Source organism: Thunnus albacares, chromosome 14 (genome assembly GCF_914725855.1).
Source record: "Thunnus albacares chromosome 14, fThuAlb1.1, whole genome shotgun sequence".
In the NCBI taxonomy this organism is placed as follows: domain Eukaryota; kingdom Metazoa; phylum Chordata; class Actinopteri; order Scombriformes; family Scombridae; genus Thunnus; species Thunnus albacares.
The window spans coordinates 28699064-28721277 of NC_058119.1; the positions used below are offsets into that span (position 1 = coordinate 28699064).

Below are 22214 nucleotides of genomic sequence, written 5' to 3' on the forward strand. Positions count from 1 at the left end.
TCATGGTCTTCCCAAATAATCTTGCTTTTGTTTTGACAGGCTTGCATTGTTGATTTCTGGTTGACATTGTGGGTGTATGCTTTGTATTTTGTGTAGTGTGTCCTGTGTGTTTTTTACTTTGTATTGCTTGTTATTGTGCTGTTATATGTTTTAATTGTAAGGGACTGCAGAGGAAAATTAACTTTAAAGCTAACTCTGGTGCAATGCATCAAATGTTAGCATTTATGTTTAAAACTGTACATTGTCCCAACAAATACAATACAATACAATACAAGGTCTGGTACCAACAGTTTTTCATATTTGTGTCAGTAATATTTTCATCAGTTGAATATGAGGGAAAAATAAAAAATAACTACTGGCAGGCAACACACTCAAAACACAGACAGTAATTAAACTTTTTGGGGTGGTTGGTTAAGACAAACTTATTACAAAAAATATTTTCTCTTTCTTACTTTTATTGTGAAAGTGTCCAGAAACTGACGTAACTTCATAAAGCTAATTAAATGTAACAAAAGCAACGGGGAGATCAATACCACAGTAATCTACTGTTTATTTCAGTTCCCTAAATGCTTCATTGTTACCTTTCCCAGGTACAGCCAGAGATGGAACAGAAATATTCAGATGGTAAATCTCATTTTACAATGAATCCTTCAAATTTGAAGTACTGTGTGTGTACAGATGCAGAAAAAGATGAGTTATCAAGTGTTTATTAAAGCAACTTTTAACCCAGAATGATCTTCATTTTCACAAAGACCTTTCTGGTTGAAATATTTAAGATGAGATTGAACTCTATTCCATCATCACGAAAGAAATGTCAGAATTCCACGGGACAAAAGCAATGATGCCTGCGAGCTCACCTGACATAGTAAAGATCCCCACCACTAGGTTAAGGCTTCGGTTTCCCAGCAGGACCATGTCCATTCTGGTAGCTGCACTCTTTTTCTGTTCCTTTTTGGACTTGAAGGAAGCCCAGATGCCAGTTCCAAGGACCAGCAGGTAGAAAAACACCATCGCTACCACTCCTGGGATGTTTACAGCCATGATTGACCTAATAGACGTCCTCACAAGTTGAAGTCTGACTGACTCATTACCTGACAGGTTTGAAAGGTTTTCTAGAGAATGATGAGGAAAGGCCATGCCTAAAAAAATATTCTAGTATCTAAGACATTGTTTGAAAACCAACCCCTCAAATCTGAGGCTAAAATGAGCCTCTATCAAGCCATTTTGCCACACCCATGCACAAGACCCATAAAATTTTTCACGATTTCTGGCATATGTGCAATGTTATCGAGCACACCAGGTGCAATACATTCTAGTGGAGACCTGCAGTTGTGAGCAACAAGCACCACTTGTTGCTCACATTGTCTCAGCACATTTGGTTTGGATGTGTGTCATTGTTTGTTCAACAGTTTTTACATTGTAAATGCACTTTTGTTCCTCAATGGGAATTAACATCATGTGACTTATTGCCTCCAGCATCTTGATCAGTTGATTCAGTTTCATAATCTGTCATAAATTTGTCTGGAAGCGTCTATACTGGATGGAATGCTGCTGTTTTTGCTGCCTTGATCATATAACATGGCAGCATTATTTCTAGTGTATGTTGAGTAGAGGTAGTAGTTTGCATCTTGAGTCCCCCGTGATTAGGTTTGGGCAACAAAAACACTTCGGTTAACATCAGGGAAAGAGCTGCGCAAGGTTTTAAATGCCACAATGAAAATAAATCAAATAAAGAAATAAATAAAGTGAAATGCAATACACATTGTTATTTGTATTTCCTGATTATGTATGCATTTACTGTAGCGTAATTACATGAAAAACATGTTAAATGACAAGTTGTTCAGCCTTTTATCTTTAATAACTGAGAGAGCTGTTTTTCATTGTGACATGAATTTTCCGTGTCACATTAAAATCCATTCATAGCAGAAAACAAAGTGAGGAGGAGTATTGCACTGCATTAGCATTAGCTAATCATCGTCCAATAAACCAGCTAGCTTAGCTGTCCACAATTACCAAGAACTGTCTGTTTGTACAACTTCCTTTAGCACAATCCATCAATAAAACTGCAGACAGTTGAAGAAGTTCTGCACATTTCTAGCTCTACATTTCTATTCTGGGGCTCTACTGGTATATCTTTGCATGATTCACAGTTAAAAACTCCTAATTTTCTTATACTGGTCCTTTATGCAGCCCCTCAGTTCAGCCTCTGTCTGAAACAGGCCGTTTTAGCTCCTGTCACTTTAAGGCATGTTTTTAATTGATTATGAAACATTGCTTTTTCTTTTTACATCACTAGAAATGTCAGCGGGATTTTGAATCTCTTATTTCAGAATACTTGATGCACTCAGTGAGGAAGTGAAGCTCTGTCAACAATAAAAAACAGCTTAAATTCAAAATCTGTTTTATTCAATCAATCCATAAATACAAGGCAAGATTTACATACATCTTTAATAATAAAAAAGGAATCCGATAACCATTCATATATCAAGATCTGTTGTATCAACATCAACACTTGTCAAACATCCTCTGAACTAACAGTTTCAGCTCCATCCCTCTCACACTATCCCCAGAATATCTCCTCTGTGGGGCCAGTTGAAGCTCTGTTTGTATCACTGATGTGATACGTTGGATAACTTATTTAGACCCCAGATGTTCAAACTGAACTCCAGTAGATGAAAATGGGAAAAAGACAAACTTAGTCTAAAGATTAAACCTGCAGACATATGGAAAATTAGATTCACAGAGTATTTGGCAGCAGAAAAAAACATTAAAATAATCCTGAAACTAATTTTCAAAATGATAAATTGTACTTTTATTTGAAATTTTGTTGCAGATAAGACCTGCAGAATATTATGGAGCCAGATCTGTTATTATGCAATATAAACACATGTCCTTGCAGGAAATAAAATGTAAAACTGTTGTCTATTTTACAATCTAGGTATTTGTTCTTATTTAAAAAGTGTAAAGTGTTAAAAGTGTAAGTGGAGAGATTCTTCTCGACCTGATCCAAAAACTTACTTTGTCCTGTCTCGTCTCTCAAACTTAAAAAGCATAAGACCAAAGAACTTGGTTCAACTTCTCTGAATGTTTAAGTACAACAAAACACTCTCACACAGAGCCGCAGTAATTTGATACAAACGATTCACTTCAGTTTTACTCTGGAATGGATCCACTGATTGTTGATCCAATGGGACTGAGAGAAAAGTGTCAACCAGGTGATGAAAATCTCAAGCAGTATCCCATTTGTTTCCATGATGTCAGTAAATAAAAATCAGTAAATTCCAAGTTTATATATTTGGTTAAAGTCAGACCATAAAAATCCTTAAACCAACTACAGTATAACTCTAGACAACCAGTAACTCAGTTATTAAGTGTATTGTATTGACATAAATCAAAAGCGATCGCTTACACTCATCATTCATCAATAAATAAATCATCTTCTCAATGCATCGCTGACTTCAACTCAGCTTCAAATAAATATTAAGAAAGAGAAAAAGAAAACATCCTCATGTTGTCAGCCGAGACATTGTCCAGCAATATTTGGCGATCAATGAATCTACCAGTGCTAATAATCACATTATTAACAACATCCTGATTAGATTTCACATTTTTGATCAAAAGCTCACATCCCTGCTGTTTTTTTTTTTTCGGAAGGTTCTTCTCCCATGTGACGTTACACTAGATACAATATATGTGTAATTAACATCTGAGAAAATGTAACCCTGCCAATAACCTACAGGTTCAAATCCCTGAACCAGAAGGAGGCGCTGGATGTTAGCGACTAATGCTCTCCAACACACCCAAACACTCTGGCTGAATATCTGTCAGTCAACACGTGAGACAGTTTGAATGTGATGCAGGGCGTTCTCTGAAAGAGAGCGTGAACACTCAGCAAAGCCTCCCTGAAAAAACAGAGATTTTCAAAACAAAAGACTTGTGTGCTTCCTCAGTATGGAAATGCCATGGACAGTCCTGCCCGACAAACCAGACAGGACTAGAAAAATACAAGTTTTTTTTCCCTTTGTCTACAACATTTTTTCCCTGATAATCCAGTACATTCTGTGGCTGAAACTCATGATTCTACTGGTTTCTACTCGCTGAAGTTACACAGGAGGCTCTTGGCTCCGTTCTGCCATGAATACAGCGTTTCCATCGGAGTTTTTCCATCCTGTACAAAAAGAAACAAACACACAAGATCAATAAATGGGTCCTGAAAATTTATTTTCTCAACACAAATGTAAAAAACCAGTCAGTGCAGAAAGAGTATTTCCATCTGTTTTCAGTTCAACTGCATCTTGAAGCAAGAAAGTATAAGATGTGTCGCTACACTAAAATTATAATAAAGGATCTTAATTTTAGAAAATACTTTAAATAAATATTTTTTTACATGTTTTGAGAAAATAAGTGGTTCAGAAAAACACAATAAGAAGACATTCAGGGAATAAATGCATCATAATTTCAAAGGTTACAATTTGTTTTGTGTGTAAATATCTGACTTAGATTATTGACATAGATTTTGTGTATTGATAACAGTATGGAGGCTCTGAGGAGTCATGTACTGTATATTGTGAGGTGATACTCTGTACTTACACAGTTCTTGGTTTTGAGACTGGCTCCGTGCATCATCAGCAGCTTGATCATCTTGAATCTGTTTATTCTCACAGCATCATGCATGGGCGTGTCTCCGTCCTACACTCAGGGAGGAAAAACAGACATTCAGCATATGTAAAGCTCATTAGGAATCATTTTACAATCCCAATGATAAAAACACTCATTTCTAATAAGCTGTTGTGTGTCAGAGTGTGACATATTTAGTTTGGAGTTTTGTAATTGAATATAAATACAAGTCTGTAGCAGCACATTTTGCTGCTGTAAGCCACAGACAAGCACCCCTGCAGTGATTGAATTAGCTTTGTGTCCTGCTGCAGGAGATTTAATGTAGCTGTAAGAAGACTAGCTGCAGATGTCTGGATCTTCGGTCTGTCTGAGTCCTTACTCTGTCTTTGGCGTTGACGTCTGCTCCGCAGTGAATGAGATGCTCAGCACACTCATAGTGTCCTGTCCTCACAGCTACATGGAGAGGAGTGCTGCGCAACTGGAGAAAGCAAACACGGAGAGAGGATTTCTTGATTTATGCAGGAAAAATACTGAAAATGCCACTAAAACATTAAAGGCTCAATCTTTATTTTTGTGCACACTTTGTGAAAATATATTCCTGCACTGGTGTTGTTTTTAATACGACCACCAGATGGTGCTAAAGTAACAAACACATACTGTACTGGCTTTTAGATGCACCTGAGAGAATAAGAACTCTATGCAGCAGAGGTGACCTGTAGGAAACCCAATTTCCAAGTTCAGTGTGTGGACAAACCTTGTCTCTGGAGGTGAACTTGGCTTCCTGGTCGAGGAGGAGCTGCAGGGCCGGCAGGCTGCCTCCTCTGCAGGCCCAGTGGACCGCTGTGGCCTCCAGCTGAAACACACACTCGACTGTTAGACTACTGTATGTGTGTGTGTCTATGTGCATGTATGACAGAGACAGTGAAAGGAGAAAGAAGGAACAAAAAAATGTATGGAGTTTTCAATCCTCTCACCTTGTCTTTTTTCTCGATGGCAGCTCCGGCCTCCAGCAGCTTCTTCATCACCTCCACGTGTCCTTTGTATGAGGCTTTGTGCAGCGCTGTCCTCTGGAACTGGATATAGGTTTTAAAAAGTTTCCTTTTTAATATTTCAACAGTTTGTTCACTGAAACAATCGATGAATTAAAAGCAAAATACTGATAAGACAAACAAACATAAAGATTACTTAGGAATACTTTGTGTTTAATGAGATGTTTCTACAGAGGCGACACTCACATGGTCGGCTACGTTGGGGTTTCCTCCGTCACTCAGGTACTTCTCCACTACAGCCATTTTGTTCTCCATGGCTGCTGTCAGGAACAGCTTCTGATCCACAATCTCTGGCTGGAAGATATATGCAAAAAAAATTACATATAATCTATAGTTTTCTTTCTCTGAAGCTTAAAATAACTAGAAGAAGGTTTAAAAACAAATACAAATCTGAAAAGACTGTATTTTCCTCATTAGCTCTTAAATGTATGATATGGTCAGTTCCCCGCAGCAGCAGCTTTTACAACTTCCTGCATCAAAGGTGGCTACATGTGAGCGTCACTGCAGAGTATTTCAGTATGAAGACAGAGGTTCAATGAAATCAGTGTTTCTGAAGCTGCATTTCCTCTTACAGCCACTAGATGCTGCCTTCAAGCAAACAAGGCTGAATATCAACTTATCAAGACAAGAACATGTTTAGAAATATAAAAAATGTGAAGACTATAATCCTACCACAAACTCAGGCTCCGGCTCTCGTTTCTTGCGGATGGGAGTCTTCCTCTCCCTCCTCCTCTTCCTCAGCTGCAGGATGTTGAACAGGTCGTCCACAGTCTCCAGCTTCAGTTTGCCGCTTTTATCCGTCTGACAGGGCAGAGACGAGACACAGGACTTCAACAAACAACATCAACAACTAAATGAAGAAACATATTCGAAAAGCGGCTTCTCATCTTCATCTTTATGAAAGTATTCATTGATTAAAACGAAATATTTGCTTAAATATAAAAAGTAAAGGTACATATTAGTATATTTCAGAGTGTGAATTAATGATATTGTGTAACTTGTAAACATGATCTCAATGTAGGAGCATCACAGCTGGACTTGATCCTTATTGGCTCCTCAGATTGTTTTAGTGATTATTGATCTGTCAAATGAGGTTTGTAGCATTTATACTGACTTTTTACCCTTACACAATCATAAAAAGATGGAAAAAGACATGTGTATTTGTTTTTAAAATGATAAAAAATGATTCCTGAAAAAAAGAATAAGTCTAGTTTACTAGAAATTGGTATGAAAATATATGTGAATGCCTCCAGGTGGCAGCATGGAGCTGAAGTGAAGCTCAGAGGAGACTAAATTCAAACCCAGTTAGAGATCATATGCAGGATTTAAATAGTATTTACTGTATCAGTCTCATTTGTCTCTTTGCCTTTGCTTCACCATCATCTTCAGGCAAATGCTTGTCATTAAATAAAAACAAAGTACATCCTGAGCTCTGCCAACACGTGTTGATACAGAGCAAAGTCACGGATAACAGCCCAATGACTTCCTCTCCTTGTCCTGGTGACAACAGATACTTGAGTAGCGCTCTTGTTGCTGTTATCAGTGGATTCTTACATTGAGAGCAGCCACGCTGACTTCTTCCTGTTCGCTGCCGCTGTCGTTCTCCTCCGCCAGCGCTTTGTGGGACCTGCGGTCATCCTGCTTCTCTTGATGGACAGCTGTCTCGTACACGCCGTCTTGGAAGTTGGCTGCCGCCTCTTTGCCCTCTGACCTCTTACCGGTCACCTGAAGGGAGAGAAGAGGTGGAGATGTTGTACGTGACGTGTCTCTTTAAGGTCATACCAATGTCTAAATATCTGCCCTGAGCTTTAAAAAGGTGAACATTAAGTCTAAGTTTAAAATACTACAGTAGTGCTCACATTTAGCCTTACACATTTATTTAAATACAAAAAAACCTTCAAATAAGGTGAGATGATTTGTTTGGTGGTTCCAGTAGTGTTTTTTAGACTCAAAATGAGCCATAATAACATATAATTTGATTATTTTGAGGTAGAATAGAATAAAATGTATGAAAAGTTAATATTTTATATGTATTAGTTTCGATTCTTTAAGATTTTTGAAGTTGTTTGGTGCAGTTGTTGGATTTTGTTGAAGGTTTAATGACTTTAATGTTGAAGACAGAATCACTGGCGGAGTTGTTTCACAGTTGTTGGTGCTTTTATATTTTCTGCATTTTGTCCACAGTGACTCCAAGTTAATGAAACATAAGAAGGAGTCTCAGTTTGTAAATCACCAATGTTACTATCAGGCTGCTGGCGACAGATGACACAAACTATTCCCGCTTCCTGAGACTTGTTCTGTACATGTGAAAGATGATATGAGACCATGAGAACATTTGCAAAGGAAAAGGACTGAAGCTGTTAACAGAATTCCCTGTTAACTTGATGTCTTAATCAAAGCTCAGCGGGAGAGCTTTTTGTTTGGTCTTATCCAGAGAGTTAAAACACAGGAGCTGCTCTCAGCATTCAGTGTCTGCAGAGCCAAGTCATGCTGCTAACACACCACAGCTTCAACACATTAACACACACACTTCAGCTCCGGAGGGACGACTGTTTATATGTCCAGTTAATGAATCACTCATGTAATCACTGGATCATTATTAATCATTCTAACCGACTTTTAATCCTCACAGGGAGGAGAACACAGTAAGAAATTCAAAATATGAAGTTGAAATGTGCAGAAATAAGTAACTTTATCAGATAAAACAATTCAATTTGATGCTTAGCAGTGATCAGTGTTGCTTAATGTTTAATTACCTTTACCTAAACATAAGTTGTAATTAAGCAGCCTTTCCCTTAAGCTTGCAGAGTGAGCGCTAATTGAGCCATAAAATGAGGTAAATGAAAGAGTTTATTTCAGGTTGTGTACATAGATTAAGAGATGATTGAGGTTATTTTGAGTTGTTTTAATCGAGCGTTTTCTAGTTTTATTTATCTTTCACCTCAGGTGTTCTGGCATCACATGTAAAAGTTTCACTTTGGTTGTTTCAATCTCTCATTAAATGCATCACTACAATATATTTCTAGTCATCTTTTACATTTCAAAGGGACAGAAGGCAAAATAAATCAAACATCTGTCCAAGAAATGAATCCTTTCACCCAACATGTTCAAAGCATCATCAGTTTCCAGCAGTACGTTAAAACCAGAAGCTATTTTTTTATTTTCTTATGTGAACAAATAGAAAATTGTTTGAACCCAGAGAGAGAAAATGAATTAATTTTCCCTCCATCCCCTCATTTAAAAAGTTGCAAGCACAGAAATCCTACAGCTCATTTTTGGGACTCTTTCCGCCTCCTAGGCCTTCTCATAATTGCGATCATTTAAAAGTAACACACACATCAGCAGATCTTACCAGTTCCTCAACACTGTGCAGGACCATTTTTCTTCTTTGATAGGATGTAGTTTAATCTCACTGCAGGTAACTGGAGGTAGAGTTAAGTCCACTGGTCTTCTCCTGAGATGCTCCCTGTCTCTCTGTCTCTCTGTTCTGCCTGCAGCCAGAGTGTCGGCTTCTTTTATAGCCTTGTCAAACCTCTGTCCAAAAAATAGAGGTCCTGTCATTCAACTCAGATCACATTACTTCCCTCATGTGTACATTTGGCACGGTCAGTGCTGCCAACATCACCCCCCCCCCCCTCATCTCCATCTCCAGCCCCTCCCACTACCAGTCCTGCCCAGTATGGACTGCTGCTGGTTTCTGTATCATCATGCAAAGATTGAAGTGAGGTAAGAGGTGTCACTCTGCCACTGTTGACATTAACCGTATTACAGATTCTGGGGGGGAGACGATAAGAATTTAGTTTTATTGTCTTAGTTTTTCAACTTCCTGGGTATCAACTGTCTTAACGTTTGACTTAAACTTACAATAACTGATGTTTTTGTCCACCAGCTTTCAGCAGAAAACAAGTAGTGAACACAACACTGACATATCATCATCTTTTTAAGTTGATATGTTGAACATCCAGCAGTTACGGGGCAACATTATCATTCATGTGGAGTCATGTTTCTGTCCACCTGATGAATGTAAGTCCAATATTCACTGTCTTTTAGCTCTGTTTTTACTCTCTACCAACTCCTGAGGGAAATATCTGGCTCTTTAGCTGCTAAATGCTCCACTATGTTCACTATGTTCACAGCATCACTTTTGATCCTTTTCTTTAAACTGTCCATAGTGATGCTAAATCAGTGGAGAGTAATCCATCCTCTCAAACACAAACAATCTTTGGCAGTGTCTCATCACACTGACCATGTGGCCCCAGAAATGCAGTGATGTCACCGTGAGGAGACATGATGATGGTTCATGATGGTTGAGCAATAAATATAAATATCACACGTCCAAACATCCACTCACTGCCCTGCGGCCAATCACAGATCAGGGCCAAAGGTCAGCAGGATGCCTGACTGACTGGAAGTGGGTAACGTTATGTCATGTGTTTTATGCCCTGCTTGTAAATGTTGTATACTGCATATTACACATCTGAGAGCTGCGTAGAGTACATTCTCTGACAGTGATGACTCTTTACGATATGTGCAACATGTTCTCACTCCCAACTCGTCATATACCGAAGCTTGGTCAGGACCCCCTGGCGTCACTTTTTAACCCACTGGGTACCCCTTTAGCATCGTTTTTCAACGCGCAGTATCACGGCAGTCACTGTTAAAAAATAGTTATATTTTATGGTGTGACAACGCCGTGGTTAAGGTCTGGTTAGGTTTAGGCACAAAAACTACTTGGTTAGGGTTAGGGAGAGATCATGGTTTGGGTTTAAATAAAAAATGAAATAACAACGTTAAGTGTTAGGGTTGGGTTAAGGTCTCGAGCCGTGCTCTGCGCTGACTCTGTGCTGATTTCCAACTTTTTGCCAACAATATTACAAGCCATCCACGTCCTAATAAGAAAGTCAGCTTATATAGATGTCATGTGAAGTACGTTACTTCAGAAATGTCGATATGATACGTACTGTTGAAATGTTAATATGCTCCGTATTACAGGTACATATTCAATGTATCTGTGGTTAAGAGAAACATACAATGCCAACGTTTTATTCTGGCGACCAGGCTGAAATTTGTCACCTTATATAGACATCATCAGTCTCATAGGGTCTATTTCAGACGTTGTAGGAGTTCAACAGAAGTCTATCGGACTACCCTGCATGTTAAATAATGACGCTAATGGGCTACCCAGTGTGTTAAAAAGTGATGCCATGGGGTCCTGACCAAGCTTCAGCATGTGACGAGTTGGGAGTGAGAACGTACCTCGAGGGCTCCTCTGTTGAAATTTTTAGGGGGCACTATTGAGCCCCCCTGCCACACCCTAAGCCCAAGACCCATATCAGACAAAAAAATTCACCCCTTCTGACGCGTGTGCCAAGTTTTGTGAGTTTCCGAGCATCCCTAACCCCTCAAAAACAGATTCCTGTTTCATGGCAAATTAATAATATGTCGCCATGGCAACAATGTTTGATGAAAACTTAAAAGCTTCACTATTTAGCATCATCAAGGTCTTACAAATAAGCTGACCAAATTTGTGGTGGATCTGGTTAACATGCTAGTAGTTTGTAAAAGTAAAGGTCCTATAACTTCCTGTTGCCAGTAGGCGGCGCTATGACTATGACTCAATATTGACATGTAGATGTCATCAGGCCAGGACTCTTATCAAGCCTGAGAAATTTTGAGCAGATTGGACGATGTATATTTGAGTTAGAAAAACTTCCTCTTTCATGGTGAAAGGTTTTAAATGCCACAATGAAAACAAATCCAATAAAGATATCAATAAAGTGAAATACAATACACATTGTTATTTGTATTCCCTGTTTATGTTTACATTTACAGTAGCGTAATTACATGAAAAACATGTTAAATGACAATTATTCAGCCTTTTTATCTTTAATAACGGAGACAATTGTTTTTCATTGTGACATGAATTTTCCATGTCACATTAAAATCCAATCATAACAGAAAACAAAGTGAGGAGGAGTATTGCATTGCATTAGCATTAGCTAATCATTGTCCAATAAACCAGCTAGCTTAGCTGTCCGTAATTACCAAGAACTGTCTGTTTGTACAACTTCCTTCAGCACAATCCATCAATTAAAACTGCAGACAGTTGAAGAAGTTCTGCACATTTCCAGCTCTACATTTCTATTCTGGGGCTCTACTGGAATATCTTTGCATGATTCATAGTTAAAAACTCCTAATTTTCTTGTACTGGTCCTTTATGCAGCCCCTCAGTTCAGCCTCTGTCTGAAACAGGCCGTTTTAGCTCCTGTCACTTTAAGGCATGTTTTTCATTAATTATGAAACATTGTTTTTTCTTTTTACATCACTAGAAATGTCAGTGGGATTTTGAATCTCTTATTTCAGAATACTTGATGCACTCAGTGAGGAAGTGAAGCTCTTAAACAGCTTAAATTCAAAATCTGTTTTATTCAATCAATCCATAAATACAAGGCAAGATTTACATACATCTTTAATAATAAAAAAGGAATCCGATAACCATTCATATATCAAGATCTGTTGTATCAACATCAACACTTGTCAAACATCCTCTGAACCAACAGTTTCAGCTCCATCCCTCTCACACTATCCCCAGAATATCTCCTCTGTGGGGCCAGTTGAAGCTCTTTTTGTATCACAGATGTGATACGTTGGATAAGTTATTTAGACCCCAGATGTTCAAACTGAACTCCAGTAGATGAAAATGGGAAAAAGACAAACTTAGTCTAAAGATTAAACCTGCAGACATATGGAGAATTAGATTCACAGAGTATTTGGCAGCAGAGAAAATATTAAAATAATCCTGAAACTAATTTTCAAAATGATAAATTGTACTTTTAATTTGAAATTTTGTTGCAGATAAGACCTGCAGAATATTATGGAGCCAGATCTGTTATTATGCAATATAAACACATGTCCTTGCAGGAAATAAAATGTAATACTGTTGTCTATTTTACAATCTAGGTATTTGCTCTTATCTAAAAAGTGTAAAGCGTTAAAAGTGTAAGTGGAGAGATTCTTCTCGACCTGATCCAAAAACTTACTTTGTCCTGTCTCGTCTCTCAAACTTAAAAAGCATAAGACCAAAGAACTTGGTTCAACTTCTCTGAATGTTTAAGTACAACAAAACTTCTCACACAGAGCCGCAGTAATTTGATACAAACGATTCACTTCAGTTTTACTCTGGAATGGATCCACTGATTGTTGATCCAATGGGACTGAGAGAAAAGTGTCAACCAGGTGATGAAAATCTGGAAAACCTCAAGCAGTATCCCATTTTTTTCCATGATGTCAGTAAATAAAAATCAGTAAATTCCAAGTTTATATAATTGGTTAAAGTCAGACCATAAAAATCCTTAAACCAACTACAGTATTATTCTAGACAACCAGTAACTCAGTTATTAAGTGTATTGTATTGACATAAATCAAAAGCGATCGCTTACACTCATCATTCATCAATAAATAAATCATCTTCTCAATGCATCGCTGACTTCAACTCAGCTTCAAATAAATATTAAGAAAGAGAAAAAGAAAACATCCTCATGTTGTCAGCCGAGACATTGTCCAGCAATATTTGGCGATCAATGAATCTACCAGTGCTAATAATCACATTATTAACAACATCCTGATTAGATTTCACATTTTTGATCAAAAGCTCACATCCCTGCTGTTTTTTTTTTCCGGAAGGTTCTTCTCCCATGTGACGTTACACTAGATACAATATATGTGTAATTAACATCTGAGAAAATGTAACCCTGCCAATAACCTACAGGTTCAAATCCCTGAACCAGAAGGAGGCGCTGGATGTTAGCGACTAATGCTCTCCAACACATCCAAACACTCCGGCTGAATATCTGTCAGTCAACACGTGAGACAGTTTGAATGTGATGCAGGGCGTTCTCTGAAAGAGAGCGTGAACACTCAGTAAAGCCTCCCTGAAAAAACAGAGATTTTCAAAACAAAAGACTTGTGTGCTTCCTCAGTATGGAAATGCCATGGACAGTCCCGCCCGACAAACCAGACAGGACTAGAAAAATACAAGTTTTTTTCCCTTGTTCTACAACATTTTTTCCCTGATAATCCAGTACATTCTGTGGCTGAAACTCATGATTCTACTGGTTTCTACTCGCTGAAGTTGCACAGGAGGCTCTTGGCTCCGTTCTGCCATGAATACAGCGTCTCCATCGGAGTTTTTCCATCCTGCACAAAAAGAAACAAACACACAAGATCAATAAATGGGTCCTGAAAATTTATTTTCTCAACACAAATGTAAAAAACCAGTCAGTGCAGAAAGAGTATTTCCATCTGTTTTCAGTTCAACTGCATCTTGAAGCAAGAAAGTATACGATGTGTCGCTACACTAAAATTATAATAAAGGATCTTAATTTTAGAAAATACTTTAAATAAATATTTTTTTTACATGTTTTGAAAAAATAAGTGGTTCAGAAAAACACAATAAGAAGACATTCAGGGAATAAATGCATCATAATTTCAAAGGTTACAATTTGTTTTGTGTGTAAAAATATGACTTGTGATTACTGACATAGATTTTGTGTATTGATAACAGTATGGAGGCTCTGAGGAGTCATGTACTGTATATTGTGAGGTGTTGCTCTGTACTTACACAGTTCTTGGTTTTGAGACTGGCTCCGTGCATCATCAGCAGCTTGATCATCTTGAATCTGTTTATTCTCACAGCATCATGCATGGGCGTGTCTCCGTCCTACACTCAGGGAGGAAAAACAGACATTCAGCATATGTAAAGCTCATTAGGAATCATTTTACAATCCCAATGATAAAAACACTCATTTCTAATAAGCTGTTGTGTGTCAGAGTGTGACATGTTGCATATTTAGTTTGGACTTTTGTAATTGAATATAAATACAAGTCCGTAGCAGCACATTTTGCTGCTGTAAGCCACAGACAAGCACCCATGCAGTGATTGAATTAGCTTTGTGTCCTGCTGCAGGAGATTTAATGTAGCTGTAAGAAGACTAGCTGCAGATGTCTGGATCTTCGGTCTGTCTGAGTCCTTACTCTGTCTTTGGCGTTGACGTCTGCTCCGCAGTGAATGAGATGCTCAGCACACTCATAGTGTCCTGTCCTCACAGCTACATGGAGAGGAGTGCTGCGCAACTGGAGAACACAAACACAGAGAGAGGATTTCTTGATTTATGCAGGAAAAATACTGAAAATGCCACTAAAACATTAAAGGCTCAATCTTTATTTTTGTGCACATTTTGTGAAAATATATTCCTGCACTGGTGTTGTTTTTAATACGACCACCAGATGGTGCTAAAATAACAAACACATACTGTACTGGCTTTTAGATGCACCTGAGAGAATAAGAACTCTATGCAGCAGAGGTGACCTGTAGGAAACCCAATTTCCAAGTTCAGTGTGTGGACAAACCTTGTCTCTGGAGGTGAACTTGGCTTCCTGGTCGAGGAGGAGCTGCAGGGCCGGCAGGCTGCCTCCTCTGCAGGCCCAGTGGACCGCTGTGGCCTCCAGCTGAAACACACACTCGACCGTTAGACTGCTGTATGTGTGTGTGTGTCTATGTGCATGTATGACAGAGACAGTGAAAGGAGAAAGAAGGAACAAAAGAAAGTATGGAGTTTTCAATCCTCTCACCTTGTCTTTTTTCTCGATGGCAGCTCCGGCCTCCAGCAGCTTCTTCATCACCTCCACGTGTCCTTTGTACGAGGCTTTGTGCAGCGCTGTTCTCTGGAACTGGATATAGGTTTTAAAAAGTTTCCTTTTTAATATTTCAACAGTTTGTTCACTGAAACAATCGATGAATTAAAAGCAAAATAGTGATAAGACAAACAAACATAAAGATTATTTGGTGATACTTTGTGTTTAATGAGATGTTTCTACAGAAGCGACACTCACATGGTCGGCTACGTTGGGGTTTCCTCCGTCACTCAGGTACTTCTCCACTACAGCCATTTTGTTCTCCATGGCTGCTGTCAGGAACAGCTTCTGATCCACAATCTCTGGCTGGAAGATATATGCAAAAAAAAAAATTACATATAATCTATAGTTTTCTTTCTCTGAAGCTTAAAATAACTAGAAGAAGGTTTAAAAACAAATACAAATCTGTAAAGACTGTATTTTCCTCATCAGCTCTTAAATGTATGATATGGTCAGTTCCCTGCAGCAGCGGCTTTTACAACTTCCTGCATCAAAGGTGGCTACATGTGAGCGTCACTGCAGAGTATTTCAGTATGAACACAGAGGTTCAATGAAATCAGTGTTTCTGAAGCTGCATTTCCTCTTACAGCCACTAGATGCTGCCTTCAAGCAAACAAGGCTGAATATCAACTTATCAAGACAAGGACATGTTTAGAAATATAAAAAATGTGAAGACTAAAATCCTACCACGAACTCAGGCTCCGGCTCTCGTTTCTTGCGGATGGGAGTCTTCCTCTCCCTCCTCCTCTTCCTCAGCTGCAGGATGTTGAACAGGTCGTCCACAGTCTCCAGCTTCAGTTTGCCGCTTTTATCCGTCTGACAGGGCAGAGACGAGACACAGGACTTCAACAAACAACATCAACAACGAAATGAAGAAACGTATTCGAAAAACAGCTTCTCATCTTCATCTTTATGAAAGTGTTCATTGATTAAAGCGAAATATTTGCTTAAATATAAAAAGTAAAGGTACATATTAGTATATTTCAGAGTGTGAATTAATGATATTGTGTAACTTGTAAACATGATCTCAATGCAGGAGTTAGTCCTTCCTTTAGTCGCCTACAAAAAATACCAAAGTTAAGAAACACAACCTCTTCTTTTTATCTACTTTACTCCATCATGAGGGCGTCATACACAGATCCACAAAATACATCACAGCTGGACTTGATCCTTATTGGCTCCTCAGATTGTTTTAGTGATTATTGATCTGTCAAATGAGATTTGTAGCATTTATACTGACTTGTTACCCTTACACAATCATAAAAAAATGGAAAAAGACATGTGTATTTGTTTTAAAAATGATAATAAAATGATTCCTGAAAGAAAGAATAAGTCTAGTTTACTAGAAATTGGTATGAAAATATATGTGAATGCCTCCAGGTGGCAGCATGGAGCTGAAGTGAAGCTCAGAGGAGACTAAATTCAAACCCAGTTAGAGATCATATGCAGGATTTAAATAGTATTTACTGTATCAGTCTCATTTGTCTCTTTGCCTTTGCTTTACCATCATCTTCAGGCAAATGCTTGTCATTAAATAAAAACAAAGTACATCCTGAGCTCTGCCAACACGTGTTGATACAGAGCAAAGTCATGGATAACAGCCCAATGACTTCCTCTCCTTGTCCTGGTGACAACAGATACTTCAGTAGCGCTCTTGTTGCTGTTATCAGTGGATTCTTACATTGAGAGCAGCCACGCTGACTTCTTCCTGTTCGCTGCCGCTGTCGTTCTCCTCCGCCAGCGCTTTGTGGGACCTGCGGTCATCCTGCTTCTCTTGATGGACAGCTGTCTCGTACACGCCGTCTTGGAAGTTGGCCGCCGCCTCTTTGCCCTCTGACCTCTTACCGGTCACCTGAAGGGAGAGAAGAGGTGGAGATGTTGTACGTGACGTGTCTCTTTAAGGTCATACGAATGTCTAAATATCTGCCCTGAACTTTAAAAAGGTGAACATTAAGTCTAAGTTTAAAATACTACAGTAGTACTCACATTTAGCCTTACACATTCATTTAAATACAAAAAAACCTTCAAATAAGGTGAGATGATTTGTTTGGTAGTTCCAGTCGTGTTTTTTAGACTCAAAATGAGACATAATAACTTATAATTTGATTATTTTGAGGTAGAATAGAGTAAAATGTATGAAAAGTTAATATTTTATATGCATTAGTTTCGATTCTTTAAGATTTTTGAAGTTGTTTGGTGCAGTTGTTGGATTTTGTTGAAGGTTTAATGACTTTAATGTTGAAGACAGAATCACTGGCGGACTTGTTTCACGGTTGTTGGTGCTTTTATATTTTCTGCATTTTGTCCACAGTGACTCCAAGTTAATGAAACATAAGAAGGAGCCTCAGTTTGTAAATCACCAATGTCACTATCAGGCTGCTGGCGACAGATGACACAAACTATTCCCGCTTCCTGAGACTTGTTCTGTACATGTGAAAGATGATATGAGACCATGAGAACATTTGCAAAGGAAAAGGACTGAAGCTGTTAACAGAATTCCCTGTTAACTTGATGTCTTAATCAAAGCTCAGCGGGAGAGCTTTTTGTTTGGTCTTATCCAGAGAGTTAAAACACAGGAGCTGCTCTCAGCATTCAGTGTCTGCAGAGCCAAGTCATGCTGCTAACACACCACAGCTTCAACACATTAACACACACACTTCAGCTCCGGAGGGACGACTGTTTATATGTCCAGTTAACGAATCGCTCATGTAATCACTGGATCATTATTAATCATTCTAACCGACTTTTAATCCTCACAGGGAGGAGAACACAGTAAGAAATTCAACATATGAAGTTGAAATGTGCAGAAATAAGTAACTTTATCAGATAAAACAATTCAATTTGATGCTTAGCAGTGATCAGTGTTGCTTAATGTTTAATTACCTTCACCTAAACATAAGTTGTAATTAAGCAGCCTTTCCCTTAAGCTTGCAGAGTGAGCGCTAATTGAGCCATAAAATGAGGTAAATGAAAGAGTTTATTTCAGGTTGTGTACATAGATTAAGAGATGATTGAGGTTATTTTGAGTTGTTTTAATCGAGCGTTTTCTAGTTTTATTTATCTTTCTCCTCAGGTGTTCTGGCATCACATGTAAAAGTTTCACTTTGGTTGTTTCAATCTCTCATTAAATGCATCACTACAATATATTTCTAGTCATCTTTTACATTTAAAAGGGACAGAAGGCAAAATAAATCAAACATCTGTCCAAGAAATGAATCCTTTCACCCAACATGTTCAAAGCATCATCAGTTTCCAGCAGTACGTTAAAACCAGAAGCTATTTTCTTATTTTCTTATTTTCTTATGCAAACAAATTGAAAATTGTTTGAAACCAGAGAGAGAAAATGAATTAATTTTCCCTCCATCCCCTCATTGAAAAAGTTGCAAGCACTGAAATCCTACAGCTCATTTTTGGGACTCTTTCCGCCTCCTAGGCCTTCTCATAATTGCGATCATTTAAAAGTAACACACACATCAGCAGATCTTACCAGTTCCTCAACACTGTGCAGGACCATTTTTCTTCTTTGATAGGATGTAGTTTAATCTCACTGCAGGTAACTGGAGGTAGAGTTAAGTCCACTGGTCTTCTCCTGAGATGCTCCCTGTCTCTCTGTCTCTCTGTTCTGCCTGCAGCCAGAGTGTCGGCTTCTTTTATAGCCTTGTCAAACCTCTGTCCAAAAAATAGAGGTCCTGTCATTCAACTCAGATCACATTACTTCCCTCATGTGTACATTTGGCACGGTCAGTGCTGCCAACATCACCCCCCCCCCCCCATCTCCATCTCCATCTCCAGTCCCTCCCACTACCAGTCCTGCCCAGTATGGACTGCTGCTGGTTTCTGTATCATCATGCAAAGATTGAAGTGAGGTAAGAGGTGTCACTCTGTCACTGTTGACATTAACCGTATTACAGATTCTGGGGGGGAGACGATAAGAATTTAGTTTTATTGTCTTAGTTGTTCAACTTCCTGGGTTGTATGTCTTTGAGTTTGGGACATAATTACATAAGTCGTGTTTCTGTCCACCTGATGAATGTAAATCCAATATTCACTCTCTTTTAGCTCTGTTTTTACTCTCTACCAACTCCTGAGGGAAATATCTGGCTCTTTAGCTGCTAAATGCTCCACTATGTTCACCAGCTAGTCTACAGCATCACTTTTGATCCTTTTCTTTAAACTGTCCATAGTGATGCTAAATCAGTGGAGAGTAATTCATCCTCTCAAACACAAACAATCTTTGGCAGTGTCTCATCACACTGACCATGTGGCTCCAGAAATGCAGTGATGTCACCGTGAGGAGACATGATGATTGTTCATGATGGTTGAGCAATAAATATAAATATCACACGTTCAAACATCCACTCACTGCCCTGCGGCCAATCACAGATCAGGGCTAAAGGTCAGCAGGATGCCTTACTGACTGGAAGTGGGTAACGTTATGTCATGTGTTTTATGCCCTGCTTGTAAATGTTGTATACTGCATATTACACATCTCAGAGCTGCGTAGAATACATTCTCTGACACTGATGACTCTTTACGATATGTGCAACATGTTCTCACTCCCAACTCGTCATATACCGAAGCTTGGTCAGGACCCCCTGGCGTCACTTTTTAACCCACTGGGTATCCCTTTAGCATCGTTTTTCAACGCGCAGTATCACGGCAGTCACTGTTTCATGGTGTGACAACGCCGTGGTTAAGGTCTGGTTAGGTTTAGGCATAAAAACTACTTGGTTAGGGTTAGGGAGAGATCATGGTTTGGGTTAAAATAAAAAATGAAATAACAACGTTAAGGGTTAGGGTTGGGTTAAGGTGGTCTTGAGCCGTGCTCTGCGCTGACTCTGTGCTGATTTCCAACTTTTTGCCAACAATAATACAAGCCATCCACGTCCTAATGAGAAAGTCAGCTTATATAGATGTCCTGTGAAGTACGTTACTTCAGAAATGTCGATATGATACGTACTGTTGAAGTGTTAATATGCTCCGTATTACAGGTAAATGTACATATTTAACGTATCTGTGGTTTAGAGAAACTTACAATGCCAACGTTTTATTCTGGCGACCAGGCTGAAATTTGTCACCTTATATAAACGTCATCAGTCTCATATGGTCTATTTCAGACGTTGCAGGAGTTCAACAGAAGTCTATCGGACTACCCTGCACGTTAAATAATGACGCTAAAAGGCTACCCAGTGTGTTAAAAAGTGATGCCATGGGATCCTGACCAAGCTTCAGCATGTGACGAGTTGGGAGTGAGAATGTACCTCGAGGGCTCCTCTGTTGAAATTTTTAGGGGGCACTATTGAGCCCCCCTGCCACACCCTAAGCCCAAGACCCATATCAGACAACAAAATTCATCCCTTCTGATGCGTGTGCCAAGTTTCGTGAGTTTCCGAGCATCCCTAACCCCCTCAAAAACAGATTCCTGTTTCATGGCAAATGAATAATATGTCGCCATGGCAACAATGTTTGATGAAAACTTAAAAGCTTCACTATTTAGCATCATCAAGGTCTTACAAATAAGCTGACCAAATTTGTGGTGGATCTGGTTAACCTGCTAGTAGTTTGTAAAAGTAAAGGTCCTATAACTTCCTGTTGCCAGTAGGCGGCGCTATGACTATGACTCAATATTGACATGTAGATGTCATCAGGCCAGGACTCTTATCAAGCCTGAGAAATTTTGAGCAGATTGGACGATGTATATTTGAGTTAGAAAAACTTCCTCTTTCATGGTGAAAGGTTTTAAATACCACAATGAAAACAAATCCAATAAAGATATCAATAAAGTGAAATACAATACACATTGTTATTTGTATTTCCTGTTTATGTTTACATTTACTGTAGCGTAATTACATGAAAAACATGTTGAATGACAAATTATTGTTTTTCATTGTGACATGAATTTTCCATGTCACATTAAGGTCCAATCATAACAGAAAACAAAGTGAGGAGGAGTATTGCATTGCATTAGCATTAGCTAATCATCGTCCAATAAACCAGCTAGCTTAGCTGTCCGAAGTTACCAAGACCTGTCTGTTTGTACAACTTCCTTCAGCACAATCCATCAACTAAAACTGCAGACAGTTGAAGAAGTTCTGCACATTTCCAGCTCTACATTTCTATTCTGGGGCTCTACTGGAATATCTTTGCATGATTCACAGTTAAAAACTCCTAATTTTCTTATACTGGTTCTTTGTGCAGCCCCTCAGTTCAGCCTCTGTCTGAAACAGGCCGTTTTAGCTCCTGTCACTTTAAGGCATGTTTTTCATTGATTATGAAACATTGTTTTTTCTTTTTACATCATTAGAAATGTCAGCGGGATTTTGAATCTCTTATTTCAGAATACTTGATGCACTCAGTGAGGAAGTGAAGCTCTGTCAACAATAAAAAAAACAGCTTAAATTCAAAATCTGTTTTATTCAATCAATCCATAAATACAAGGCAAGATTTACATACATCTTTAATAATAAAAAAGGAATCCGATAACCATTCATATATCAAGATCTGTTGTATCAACATCAACACTTGTCAAACATCCTCTGAACCAACAGTTTCAGCTCCATCCCTCTCACACTATCCCCAGAATATCTCCTCTGTGGGGCCAGTTGAAGCTCTTTTTGTATCACAGATGTGATACGTTGGATAAGTTATTTAGACCCCAGATGTTCAAACTGAACTCCAGTAGATGAAAATGGGAAAAAGACAAACTTAGTCTAAAGATTAAATCTGCAGACATATGGAGAATTAGATTCACAGAGTATTTGGCAGCAGAGAAAATATTAAAATAATCCTGAAACTAATTTTCAAAATGATAAATTGTACTTTTAATTTGAAATTTTGTTGCAGATAAGACCTGCA

General features: G+C 38.6%; 1 protein-coding gene and 1 pseudogene across 1 annotated transcript; both read right to left on the reverse strand.

Annotated features, from left to right (window-relative positions):
* Positions 1-4072: 4072 nt before the first annotated feature.
* Positions 4073-9168, reverse strand: LOC122997391 (annotated as a pseudogene).
* Positions 9169-12072: 2904 nt separating this feature from the next.
* Positions 12073-18987, reverse strand: LOC122996561 (ankyrin repeat domain-containing protein 1-like). Its single transcript, XM_044372065.1, has 9 exons — positions 18847-18987; positions 17041-17211; positions 16047-16175; positions 15558-15665; positions 15297-15395; positions 15075-15173; positions 14700-14798; positions 14287-14385; positions 12073-13862 (listed from the first exon to the last, which is right to left on the reverse strand). Exons 1-9 carry the CDS (start codon positions 18871-18873, stop codon positions 13785-13787), a joined length of 909 nt encoding a protein of 302 aa, XP_044228000.1. The 5' UTR covers positions 18874-18987; the 3' UTR covers positions 12073-13784.
* Between the last annotated feature and the right edge of the window lie 3227 nt (positions 18988-22214).